This window comes from Colias croceus, chromosome 6 (genome assembly GCF_905220415.1).
Source record: "Colias croceus chromosome 6, ilColCroc2.1".
In the NCBI taxonomy this organism is placed as follows: domain Eukaryota; kingdom Metazoa; phylum Arthropoda; class Insecta; order Lepidoptera; family Pieridae; genus Colias; species Colias croceus.
The window spans coordinates 1,149,385-1,163,225 of NC_059542.1; the positions used below are offsets into that span (position 1 = coordinate 1,149,385).

General features: G+C 32.8%; 1 protein-coding gene across 2 annotated transcripts in view; it reads left to right on the top strand.

Annotated features, from left to right (window-relative positions):
- The window catches only part of LOC123692438 (netrin receptor UNC5B-like), a 67,424-nt gene that overhangs the window by 17,553 nt on the left and 36,030 nt on the right, over positions 1 to 13,841 (top strand). For both annotated transcript variants that reach the window (XM_045637183.1, XM_045637184.1), the window contains exon 3: positions 4,011 to 4,577. In XM_045637183.1, coding sequence (XP_045493139.1) covers positions 4,011 to 4,577 — 567 coding nt within the window. The remainder of the gene's footprint in view (positions 1 to 4,010; positions 4,578 to 13,841) is intronic.

Sequence of the window (13,841 nt, forward strand, 5' to 3'; positions counted from 1 at the left end):
AATATATATTTTTTTTATTGTTCAATAATTGCTTTTTATGTTTTGTGTTTATAATGTAGATATGTTTGGCGTTCTGTGAATAAACGTTTTATCTATCTATCTAATAGCTAAATGTATGATGCCACAAATCATAGTTTAAAATATCGTTATTGTATGCCACATAAACCCTAAGTTTAAGTTTAATTAAAACCCTGCCATCCAATTACTTATCATCAAAGACCATAAACAAAAGGATACACAGAAAATAGAAATAACATGACTAATGAATCCATTTCGAGTATAACGTAATGAGGTCGCTCTGCTACTTACAGATAATCCTTGACATAGTTTCGCAAAGCTTACCTTAATCCTGAGCCAGAATTTTCCGTCCATGTTGCACAAAAACTGACATCGCTACACAATATCTTGTTACTTTCTAAGTCTCTTTATACACTACATTAGAATTCACTTATTCTCTTTTCTATACAGCTAAAGATGTGATATAACAATACCAAATATAATTTATGGTTCACAAAAAACCTCTGATTTTTCAATCCTCTGTAAAAACTTATTCACCCGCATTATTGTGTGAATAAACTGTACTACAAATACCTTCTTATATGGACAGATAAAATTTTAACAAATTAAGTATTGAAAATTTGCACCTGTATCTAATTGCGTTTCAACACAATGCTCAATGTCATCAATACTTGACTTAAATCTTCATTATGCAACAACAACTACATCAGTTAACTTATTAAAATCCCACATCGAGAAAAGTACCATAAAGCGGCTAAACGTTTCACTCATAAAATTGCATCGTTGAAGCAAACACTAAAAGCTATGATGTACAATAATTTATAATAATCGTTACTAAATTCACGCTAACACCACATTATGAGCAATAACTCTTAGTATTATTTAAAGTTTAAACCTCTTTGTAGCACTTTAAATAGTCTTTCGTAACGAGATAACTACATAGTTATAAGAATCGTGAACAGCCGATAAAGGGCGAGCAAATGACGAAACAACTGATTTGAACTTTGAAATTAATGGCATACATTCGTGTAATAATAGGGAAGTAAATAAAAATACATTGATGCAAGTACTAATACTTGAAAACGTTTAGAATATGCGGATTTATGATGTTAAATATTGTTAATCCAATTCTGGAATTTATTACACGCATTGTTCTATATTTGAAAGGAGTTGTAGATTATAATGTGAAGCTAAAATACCCTTTATAATAAAAATCTGATATAATAATAACAATGTTCAGTTGGTAGTTAAATTAATATAGAAATTAAACCAACTAAAGAAACAATTCGAAAAACAATGCAAATTTTCTTCAATATTTACATAGCCAGTCGCTTTCATGGTCATAAGAAACGTGTAAGATTCTTTTTACTGCATATTACGTACATCGAACCGATAATATTACTGTTTTACTGCATATAACGTTCCACGAACTAAGAAAATTAATGCAAATCAATCAATAATTAATCTCCCCTTATTAATAGACACTGTTTTAAACACAACAGCTAGAGAAACTAGTCATTAATCAAAGTAAAAAGCAATTAAACATGGGAGTTGCACAATGATGGCGGTTTGAGTTAATCAAACGGTTCTCGTTTGATAGAATATTCAATAGGTGTTCGACGGGTTATTATTGTTATGGTGCAGGTGTAACAAAATATTTAATTGGAATATTAAATATTGATGTTACTGAAATTGTATATTATTATAACTTTTGGTTTGTCCTACAACTTCAACAACCCAATAGCTTTTACAACTGTAGACTGTAGACATAATAACTCAAAAGACGTTCTGTGACAGCCAAATACTTATTTTACGTTACTGAAATTATGTATTTTCCTACGCATCTAACTATACCATCTTCTCTTTCAAGATTAGGCACTACAAAAAAGCAATTAGCAACTTATTACAAAACAATATACAATTGATTTAGATGACAAGAGTCATTGAGTCGTGTGGGACTGTTGTTAATTTATTTAAATTAACCTGTCTATATGACGATTTAATTTAATTTGAATGAGAATTAATGTGACGATTTAGAAAATCGATTTATGAATGAGAAACTTTTACTAATCAACATAAAAGAAGAATTAATGAATTGATACTAACTATTGCTACATCATATAGTTATTGTATATAGCTAAAAGCCACATCATATGTGTGTAATTGTGTATATACCAAAATATTTTAAATCAAACCCAATAGCTATAGAATAAAATACCCAAAATTAATGCAATTTGCGTCTATGATGTAGGTTCTAGTCTAGCCTTTCGTAGATTTTTGTAAATATGCAAATTAATATACTGCTTAGGAAAGGTACTTTTGAAAATATGCATTTAATTCACAATTATGTAACTTCCTCTACGCCAAACTTTCACTCGTAAAACGCATGCTGGAGTTGGGACAAAGTTAAAATTGTCTTAGATATAAAATATGAAAGAAAGTTGAACTGCGATCACAGTTTCATTCAAAAATATTTCCTAACACTGATATTGTTGTAAGTACTCCTTTTATTTTTACCTTTGATGTTACGTGATTGTGAATAGAATATATTAAAAGTTTTTGCTCATTAATTCACAGTCCAGTTCAGTCTATTGTTCCAGCATTATCTTCTTTCAATCAGTACACCATTTATCACGTTAGAGTTGTCAACAAAAACCGATCCGACTCAAGCGTTAAGTTTCCCCTTTTTGTTGTGTGCCAGAATTATTGATTCAAGCTTGATTCAAGCTCATGATTATACAATATCGGTTCGAGAAGTTACCTCCATAAATATTGATGTTACAGTTCTTGGAAATTCTAAGTTGGCATTTCAACGGTTACGCATGTCAAATTGACAATCTTTTATTGAGTTTTGCGATCAAGTTCCCAAGTTTGCTGGAATTGCGTCATTGATGGTGTATTGGGACTTTCAAAGACTTTAACTAATCTATAAATGTGGATTACACGAGCATTGTATGGCATAGTTATGTAGCTATCTCTTATATCGATGGGTAGAAGTATAATCTACCTATCATTATAATCTCATTAACTTTGGAAAGGAACATTTAAAAGTAAGCAACACTTAATATAGCTTAATTCAAATATAATCTGTGAAAATACTTGCCTCTTTGTTTCACATTAGAAATAAGAAATTATAATTGCATGATAATAAAGTCGATACAGTAAACGCAGAGAAGAGGCGAGCAAATCCCATTAAAGAATAATAGATTCCTAAAGGAAATCACACTCCGTCCCCACAGGATCGGAATTAGAAATACACATCGGAAGTGAAACTAATTAAGTTATCTGCGCTTCACGTGACTTGCGGTTTATTTTCGTACTCCACGAATCTATTTCAAATAGTAACACAATACTAGAGGTATTACTGTCAACACTGTTGGAAGAGAAACATACACTGATGTACTGATAACGATTTCGAGCGAAATTTTGTCGAGGGTGCTTAAAATTTAGGCGATAGAAAAGCAACTTTCGCGCCAAGCCGCTAGGAGCAATTTCGGGTGTCGATTGTGAAATTGGTAAAGTGGGGTATACAATATCCAAATATCTATATTTTGCGTGTAAACAGGCGCGAGTGAGGCGTCAAGCCAGGTGCGGACTTTTGAGAGAAATCGATGGCGGCACTCGAGGTAGGACTTATTATGACAGTTGCCGTTTATTTCCAATGACACCCGAGTTTATTAACAGTCTACAATTAGAATGTATTAAGAGATCACGGTGCTTATTTGTATATGTGCTTAACATTACGACTTAATCCATGGGAGAGAATTGTGATTTAATAGCTCCATTAAGAATGACTCAACGTAACTTAAAGGGCTGTTATGCTATAAAATGACTCAATATTTACGACTTATGTAAAACATTTAATAATTTATACATCTTATTCAATAGATGTACATATTTTAAGCGCTGCTTTTTCAGAGCAATTCGTCCCACGAATAGCTTTTTTTTCATATCGGTTGATAAAAACTAAAACTGGATTTCCTTTGTTTCAGATGACACAAGTTCCACAGAGCCAGAGCACACCACAGCCGCGCCAACACCACCGATACCTTTACGACCAGAATATGCTCATCCAGCTGGCGTAGAAGCATTAGACCCTTACAACTCTGAAAAGAATCCTCCACCACACAGAGACTATTTAGAAGAAGATTACGACCACGAAGGTCACAAAGAAGACGACCATGACAACAGAGACGACGCAGACGAATTGCCGTCTCTGTCCGGAGATCATCTGTTACAAAGTTCTACAGATGACTTACCAATGTTTTTATTAGAACCGCAACATGCGTATGTAGTGCGAAATAAACCGGCTATGTTGAGATGTCGTGCTGCTAATGCGTTGCAAGTGTACTTCATGTGCAATGATGTTCGGTCGGTTGGTAGTACACAATTTGAGTTTGTGGACCCTCAAAGTGGTGTTCGTATTGTGGAAGCAGAGTGCAATGTGACGAGGGACCATTTGGAAGAGTATTTTGGTGAAGACAGGTTCGAGTGTAGATGCCATGCTTGGAGCAGTAGAGGTGATATTAGGAGTCAACCAGCAGTTGTTGAATTGGCATGTGAGTATAAGTTTTATCGTATAATTCTTTTTATCTTGACAAATGAGCGCAAATAAACAAAACGTTAATAGATCGTAAAGATTTATATTAATTTTATTGGGTTTTACTGAAAGATGATTTCCTGTATTTTTACTAATCTCTTTGAGTACACATGGCGAGAACTTCAAAAGATATTATTTTTTCGTGGTTAAGAAATAAAATATGCTAATGCCAATTAATAGGAAAAGTTTTTGAATCAGCATTAATCAATATCAAATATCCACCATTCAATATATTAAGTCATGAATGTTGAATAAAATATAGACGCTTTATACTCCGTTCACATATTCGTACTTTTACGACTTAAAGATTTTACAACACTTAACATTCAAGCCCATTTTAACAAATGCTTTACACCTGTTCCAAAAGCTATGAATATTAAAGCAAAGAATCGGATAAACTATAGCAATAAAGACGTCAATATAAATTTGATACAACCGTAAAATCACGTCCGGACTAAATGCGGCGTGATGCAACATTTCGTCAAAACTCATAATTTGAGTATTTCCGCTGGTTATTTTGATATAACCTAGTTTTTAGACGTCGCTTGAACCGGAACGATCCTGTGGCTATAATTAAAAGTTTCTACGAATTTGTCGCCCTATCTTGAAAACTAATAAAACTTGATATTTTCACGAAAGTTTCAAGGTTTGGAAGTAGACAGTATTGGAAAAATAATCTTGTTATTTATCTTTCTCGTGTTTTCTTTATTTATCTTTTTCGTGTTTACGCCATATTCAGGTTCATGGACATCTAAGAAAGCTGTGTACGTGACGTGACTTACTGCCATAGAACTACGCTTAAATTCGTAGCTACGTAATACCTTTTCATATTCCTCTTTTAATTCAAATAAAGTATGTACAACCTATTTTTTCCGACATTATTACATTTTTCCATAAATAACGTAACATAAATTAAAAATTCCATTAATTTATATCGAGCCTTTGCACCACCGCAATAATTTCCCACCAAATAAATTCTCAAAACACGAATTGTAGATTCAATATTTATGAAATACACTAACGTAATGGCACCGAATACCGACCACTGATTGATACGGCTAAATGAATCCTTTAAAAGATAAATTAAATACTCTAGAGGTCATAAGAAAAAATGATATTATGAAAGATTACGAACTTATATTTTAAAATATGAACATAATTGTATTTCATAATGGCTTTTTATTACCTAAATTTGGATTTTAACTGTCACGACTGGAAATTAACTGAAAGCACCATTTTCCGACCGACTGAGTACAAATACACGTGTTTCCGACCACTGAGTAGCTAGATTCCGACCAGTCAAATATTTTCTACTAAATTCAACTTTATGGTAATAGAAATACAATGGAAATTCGTAAAAACCCGTTTCGTCTTTTCACTGCATCACGCGTGGACCGATTTCGATAATTCTTTTTTTATTATATTACTTGAAGAACGAGGATGGTTCTTATGGAGAGATATTTTAAATATGTACCACGGGCGAAGCCGGGGCGGACCGCTAGTTCTAAATAATATTTGAGCATTTATTATAACAACAAAAACTAACTCTATGTTAGACTGTAGTAGTTTAAAATTACATTTACTCAAACTCAAACTCATAATATGCCTCACTGGCACATCCACACTAAATTAGAATGTTCCATTGACTACTTTGCCCAATTCTAAAATCCATTTCACCAAAAGTATTATTTCAGCTAATGAGAATACTTCAGCCTCTTTTTTATCACTCATGATGATGACCTGAAATAAACGCATGCAATTTCACTCAAGCACAGCGCAAGCAAAAGCAACCCAGTTGGACGGAAACAGGGAAATATATCGCACCTAGATTCCGACCAAACCTAAATTTGCGTAATAAAGCCTCTAAACCGAAATTGATATTCATTTTTAGTTCATTTCTATTTCATATGTACACTTATAAAGATCTCACAATTTCGTAGTTATGCAATTATGTGTCATAAACGTAAAATATAGGGGTTTTAAACCAGACCGGTCTTTGTAAATGAATAACGAAAAAATCAAAAAAGAGTGTCAGTTAAAACGTATATTACAAATAATCCATTAAAGTTAGCATTGGTCGCATACAGGTGTAGTATGTAAGCATAGCGTTTAGAATAAATAACTTAATACGAAACCTCCACAAAACAACATGCATAATAGATAATTACCTTCTTTTACAAAGTGCGAAATTCCGTTTACCGACCGATTCGGTCGGATTTCGGAATGTTGTTATTTTGAAAAGCTCCTCATTCCGTCCATAATTATTTGTCCAAAAAAACCTATAAAAACACGCTATCTTTGCATGTATATTTTAAAATTAATAATTTAAAACACCAATAAAACGTTCAAAGTAAATAAACCACAAACTTGCGAGAGTATTCAGCGTAAAAATCCAAATGTTTATTTTCACCGTTTTATGTTTTTTTCGCATTCAATTCAATACAAACTACACCCTCGCCTAGCTTTTCTTGGATTGACGAAATGTCGGTTAAAAGAAACCCAATTTTGGACAGATGACGTACGATAAGTTATTGAATCGAAAGCCTTCAGTTTCACGAGTGTCACGCGTATTTTAAACGTTTTATCAAATAAAAATCAAAATGGTCGGATAGAGGAGGCTAGTCGGAAACCGGTGCCGTTACGTTATCCAATTAACGTCTGTGTAAATTTGTTTTGACATGACAAATGGCTACCATCAAATATCGTAAGATGTATGAGTACTTATGAAATCCATTATGGCCGTCGATTTAATTCAATGTACGCAAGTAAATCTTGCTCGGATATTTAAGTAAACGTTTGGGTAGTTTGTATGATTTATTGTCTATTTTATGGAAACATGCCTGGACGAGTAGTGAATAGAGTAATGAGTTCGCTTTGATGTATTTCCATTTTGGGTTGTTTTGTTGCGTATGGTAACTTCTGAAGAATCTTCTAGAACCTTTTTATGGGAGACGAAGAATAGTCGCTTGGTAACTAATACATGAGAAAATCTGCAATATTATGAACAATGCATAGCATAAGAAGAAGTAGCATAATTTTGTAATTATTTAACTAAAGCTATAATACCTTTCACAAATAACAGAAATCTTTGTTATCCTATTAGATCTATTTATAGTTCGTTTCTTAGGAATCGTTAATATGTTTCGGTGTATAGTAAACAACACATTACGTAATAAGCTTCTGCATCTATTAAGATAAAAAGAACTAATAATAGGCTAATAATTATTTAGTTTAATACAATAATATAAATACACTGATTATTAACAATGAATGAATATAAAAACATAAAAGTATAAAGTCTATAGGAAAATATAATAATTTTATTAGACTAGCTGTGCCCCGCGGTTTTACCCGCGTTGCTCAGCTCCTTAGCGTGGTGATATACCCGCCTTCCTCGATAAATGGGCTTTCTAACACCGAAATAATTTTTCAAATCGGACCAGTATTGCCTGAGATTAGTGCGTTCGAACAAACAGACTCATCAGCTTTATAATATTATAGTATAGATATATACGAATAAAGTTATTGTGAACATAAAGCTTACAAATACAAGCAATAAAATTAATGTCAAGATAATCGTAGCTTCCATTGGAAAAATGATAATAAGACGACATACTTTTCCCAATCATACCATTAAAACTAGCGAAGAAAAATGGCTACACGGAGATTAAAACTAGCCGTAAATTATTTCGTATAGCTTTTATATTTAATTGAATATTAATGATGCAACTGTATTTTTATTTACATATCAGTCTCGTCACTTTACATAATCGCTAGCCGACTCCATTTAAGCCTTACATTGAATATTTAATAAAGAATAAATAATGTGAAACACACCTGCTATTTCTCAGGCACCGTTTGAATAATCTTATTAATGACTAGCTTCCGCCCGCGACTCCGTCCGCGCGGATGTCGGTCTTCGCGTGGATGGTTTATTTCTCCATTTTGAGTAACTCTGACAATGACATCTTATAAATATCTATTGGACCCAAATACGGCTAGGCCTATAATAATACGCAACGTGTGTTCGCGGTTCTACAGAACAACGTCTATGGATAACTGAAAAATTAAGATTTTTTTTTCTACGTATTTTTCCAGGATAAAAAGTAATCTATTTTACGCCCAGGATAATAAGGTATAATTATACCAAGTTTCATCGAAATCGAACCGTTAGTTTTCACGTGATGCCGTCACATACAGACAGACAGACAGACAGACAAAAATTTTTTTAATCACATATTTGGGTTTGGTATCGATCCAGTAACACCCCCCGATATTTATTTTTTCAATATTATCAATGTACAGAATTGACCCTTTTACAGATTTATTATATGTATAGAAGATTTGCATTAATAAACGCATTTGACTTGAAATCGTTGGATGTTCGTGCTGGCTATGAAATCCTCTTACGAATTCGAAACGTTAGGTACATGCATAGGTGATATAATGCGCAAAGTATTTATAGGATTTGTATGAATTTTAGTGCGTCCTGAAGAACATTTATATGATAAACGTGTAGTCACTATCCTCCTAAACGTGTAGTCTGCACTATCGTAGCATAAGTGTGAGCTATCTCAAACGGAACACAGATGTTTTAATTTACCTCTATATACATATCCATAGTTTCCACATATCTTTATTTTTGGTACATCGTTCTCGTTAATTCATAGCTATTTTTTCGCCATTAAAATATTAGTTTCATTCTATTCCATTTCATAACTGAAAACCATTTGACAATCTTATCATATTCACCAAGTGACCCATACGCTCCACGGTTCCTACAGTTTGAATTGTGGCCAGGAAATGAAACGCAGTCCCATAATTTATGGGACACGGAGCCGGCTTTACCCCACTTATCATTAATGGCTATCTCACCATTTTCCACCCGTTTAAAGTTTTAATGGAATATTCGAAACGGTTTTCACATAATTATTTTAAAACGTTTTAAACGTGATTGTTTTTGCGCTGCGGAAAACAGGCTGTGTTATAGATTTTTCATTTATAGATATTTAACTTAACAACACAGTTATTAAAAGTATCTCATGCAAGCCTCCCATCCTACGAATTATTATGAGGATATACTTTTATATTTACTTAGGTATCCTTACTCCTATATGTTTCAATCAGTAATATAGCTTCATGAGAAACTTTACCCAGTTCAATATTAAACCATTTATTAAAAATTCTAGAAAATTCGATCGCGTCTATAAGTAACAACAGCACTGCTTAGGTAATGATCGATACAGCTGCAATCAATTTTATACCGACACTGCACTTACCGTAACATGTGTTACGTTTAATGCGTGGCATAAAGATTGTAGGCGCCTGTAAATCTTTAGCTGTAAGACTTAGCTGTGACACTTTTACGCGCACTTTCGATTCTGTTGAGTATAGTCCGGGAGACTGCGTGAGATATTGTGGGGTGATGTGATTTAGGACGTTTAATGGGTTTGCAGTGGATGTATTTTGGAGGAAATTGGAATATTGTTATACAAATTTTACTATGAAGATAATATTGTTGTGAAAGCTTTTAATGCTTTAGTCGAAGTATGATAAATCACTTTTAAAATACATTGACAAGTTATGTATTGATTATAATACGAAAAATACCGTTTTGAAACATAACTGAAACATTAATATACATATTTATCCAACTAATTATTGTTGATATTACTCCAACGGTTTTTTCTCACACAAATCCTCGTAGTTTTCGCTACATAGCCTTAACTAGATATACAGTTTATAACTACGATAAAAAGTCTGAAATATTACCATACAAGGCCGACCAGCTCCCGGGCTACGTATTATCATTAATAGCTATGTAGAAGCCACTTCTGCGCGTATTTAAAGCTCGGCGAACAATTAAAACTGTCGGGATGGGAATTTAAAGCGTATTACACACGGTTCTTCGCAATTAGAGGCGTCTTAGATTGTATATTTAGATGTTATGAGTTTCATGTGTACTGGGGTTAATGCGCTATACCTACACATGTTTATTCCCTTAGTTTATTCCAGATATCAATATAATGTTAAAAGGAAAATTGTAGTTCAAATTATGAATAGGACTAACCGAGGTATGTACTTTGTTGTACGTATTATTACGGTTGTACAGATTTTAGTAGTGTCGAAATAAAATTAGGTCCTGAAATCCAGAAAAATATCCGTTCACTTCGTGTTAACTATTTGTAGATAAAAATGAGACAGCTAAACAAACATCTTTTCAATTATTTTATAATGTAAATAATTATAATCAATCTTGCTCTGCAAATAATTAGGAACATAATACATTATGTAGTTATTATCAAAGAGATTTGAATATAATACAAAATACAAAGCTCTACTTTAATAATCAAGACGCATCTCCATATCACCAATGACTACCAATATACAAATGTCAATAATTATCCCAATTCAGAGTCACGTGCTCCAATTTTTTTATTATTCATAACATCATCCAACCCGCATCATATTAGGAACCGAGCATTAGATGGAACAAAACACCGATATGCTATCAAATGTCAATTTTAATATTATCCAAATAGGGCTGTTAGCGCATCAATCGAGATGGTTTTGTTGCGTAGGTGACTGGTCCAAGAGTGGAGAGACAGGCTTATGTTGGGGAGACTATAAAATTATAAGGCTGGTTGCAGAGCTTGACCGACCATCAGTGCGTAACGTCGTTCCTGACGATACGCATCAACAATGTGTATGACTATGACACTAATACGCATGACAATACGCGTGCGTATCGTCGGTCTAGCTATGAACGGTTTTATGAATTTCCATACATATATGATAATATGATAAGCGCGACTGACGTACGCACTGATGGTCGGTCAAGCTCTGCAACCAGACTAAGGATGTTTAGTTGAATTGTAAGTCAATACATAGAAGGCTACCAATGCCTCATAATACCTACAATAGGTATTATTAGACTAGATGTTTTTGATTGAATTATAGAAAGACAATGATATCCCTAAAGATTCTAAGATAGTAAATAAGTATGATAAAAAGCAAGTGAAAACGAAAAATATATTATAAATAAATAATATATTTGAAAATCGATTTTACCCATTTTTTAAGTTTGAGTGATATAGGTTTTTTTATTCATCACTATGAAAACTATAAACTATAGAATTCCAGCATTGTTGCAATCTCGACTATGACAACGAGTTTATCACATATATCTATGTGTAGGTACTTTTATAATTAACACGTAAAACAATCACACCACGTAAAAGAACAAAGTTCCCATAACGGTACAGTAATTACATATGGGTGAGAAACAGCAGTTCGCTTGCAAATGCATTACCAATTTAAATTGATAACTGGGCAAAGGCGCCGCCGCGTTTTGTATGCGAAAGAAGTGTGTGTTCACTCGCAGCTTCCGGAACGCCATGGTGAAAATTAATCAAGATCACACTATTTGATGTTCAACCTCTTGTCTTGTGCGCTTTGGGAATATATTATTGTGAACTAGCGCATGCACGTAGTCGAATGTGAATGGCATTGTTGTAGTTTTTTGCAAGGCTCATTCCTGAAATGTTATATAAGGTAAAGGCTCCTAATACGGCGGTAGTCAAAATCGCTTCCTAATACGGTGGTATTTCTTTTTTCGAGTTTTATTCCTGTTTTATAAATTTTAAGTACACCAAAACGTAAGCTATTTATTCCAAATTTATTACTCCATGACTTAACTAACGTTTGCAAGTATAGCACATAGACAACACAACAAGATCAATCAATCTGTGTAACGGCATCGACATGAGAGGTGTTTCCATACAAACGCGAAACAACAAAAGTAAGTACACTAATATTTATAAACTAAGTTTTTCGTATTAAAAAGCCGTTCAAGTTTGTATATGTATTGTTTATTGCATTTTCCTACTATTACACTCACTATTTAAATAGCTTGTTTCATATTTGTAAGTCATTTTCTACCCAAAAAATAAGAAATAAAATACCGCCGTAATACGATACAAATTTTATAGATTAATCCTAATACGGTGGCATAACTCCGAAATAGGAAAAATACTGGGCATGTTTAATTGTTTATAACTTTAATTTTATTTACTTATTGAATTAATTCCAAGATTAGTTGGAATAATTATTAATCTGATAAATTAGAAACCATATTCTGCGGTATGTTTTCTTAATTAGAAATCCAGTTAAATATGAAAATGGTTGAGTACAAAATGTTTGTTTCTTAGAAGGGGTAAAAATAGGAAGGTGTATTTTAATGTATCACAAATCATTTATTTTGTATAACTGTTGATTTGAGTTTTACACATCTGAGCCAAAAAACTGTTATCATTTGATTAAGCATTTACATTCTCTTGTTTATCGAATTTTTGATGGGTCAGAATTAGGATTATTAAAAACACGAGTAGTTTTCCTATTACGGTGGTAGATATTTCCAGGTAACTCTGTATTAGGTTATATATGATCTCCTATTACGGCCCTATTTATTTATTATATATAGAACTTAAAATTACCAGATTTAGGGTTGCGTAAATAAATAAGAAGTTTTGTGTCTTTTTTTGTGGATTCTTATTTGATATGCGTGTTTTTTTTCCGATAAAACTAAAAGCATAAATGAAACACATTAAAAGTGAATCAACGTAATCAAACCAATGGTTAATGAATAAAAAACTTACAATTTACTTTACTAACACATTCCTATTATTTAACAAATATTATTTGTACGGAACTTCAATGTATATAATATCTGACCCTCCGTATTAGGAGCCGCCTACCGCAGTATTAGGCTCTGACCAAAATCATACCTCCGTATTAGGGAAAATCGACATGACTATTTAAATATTTTTTTAAAATAAGAAATATTATGAAAATAAACATAGACTCAACAGCAATACAAAATTTAAGTTCCACTTTTAACGATAAAGTGGTTTGGCACCTTTAGAAATACTTACAAATGCTTATTTTTGATACTTACTTTCAAATGTTGCGAAATACCTCCGTATTAGGTGCTTTTACCTTAGTGTGATTCCTTTGAGGACTGCCGAAATCGAGTTCATATCAATCCAGTTGAAACATCATTATGTTATAGCATCCTTATTCAGAAATAATAAAAATCTTCTGCTTCAGCTCTTGAATTAAGGTACAAGTGTATGGTAAAATATCCACAAAAAAGTCAATAAAAAACATTTTGAAGAATCGAAATTTACTAAATTTTATTTTGTTACGAAAAAAATATATGCCA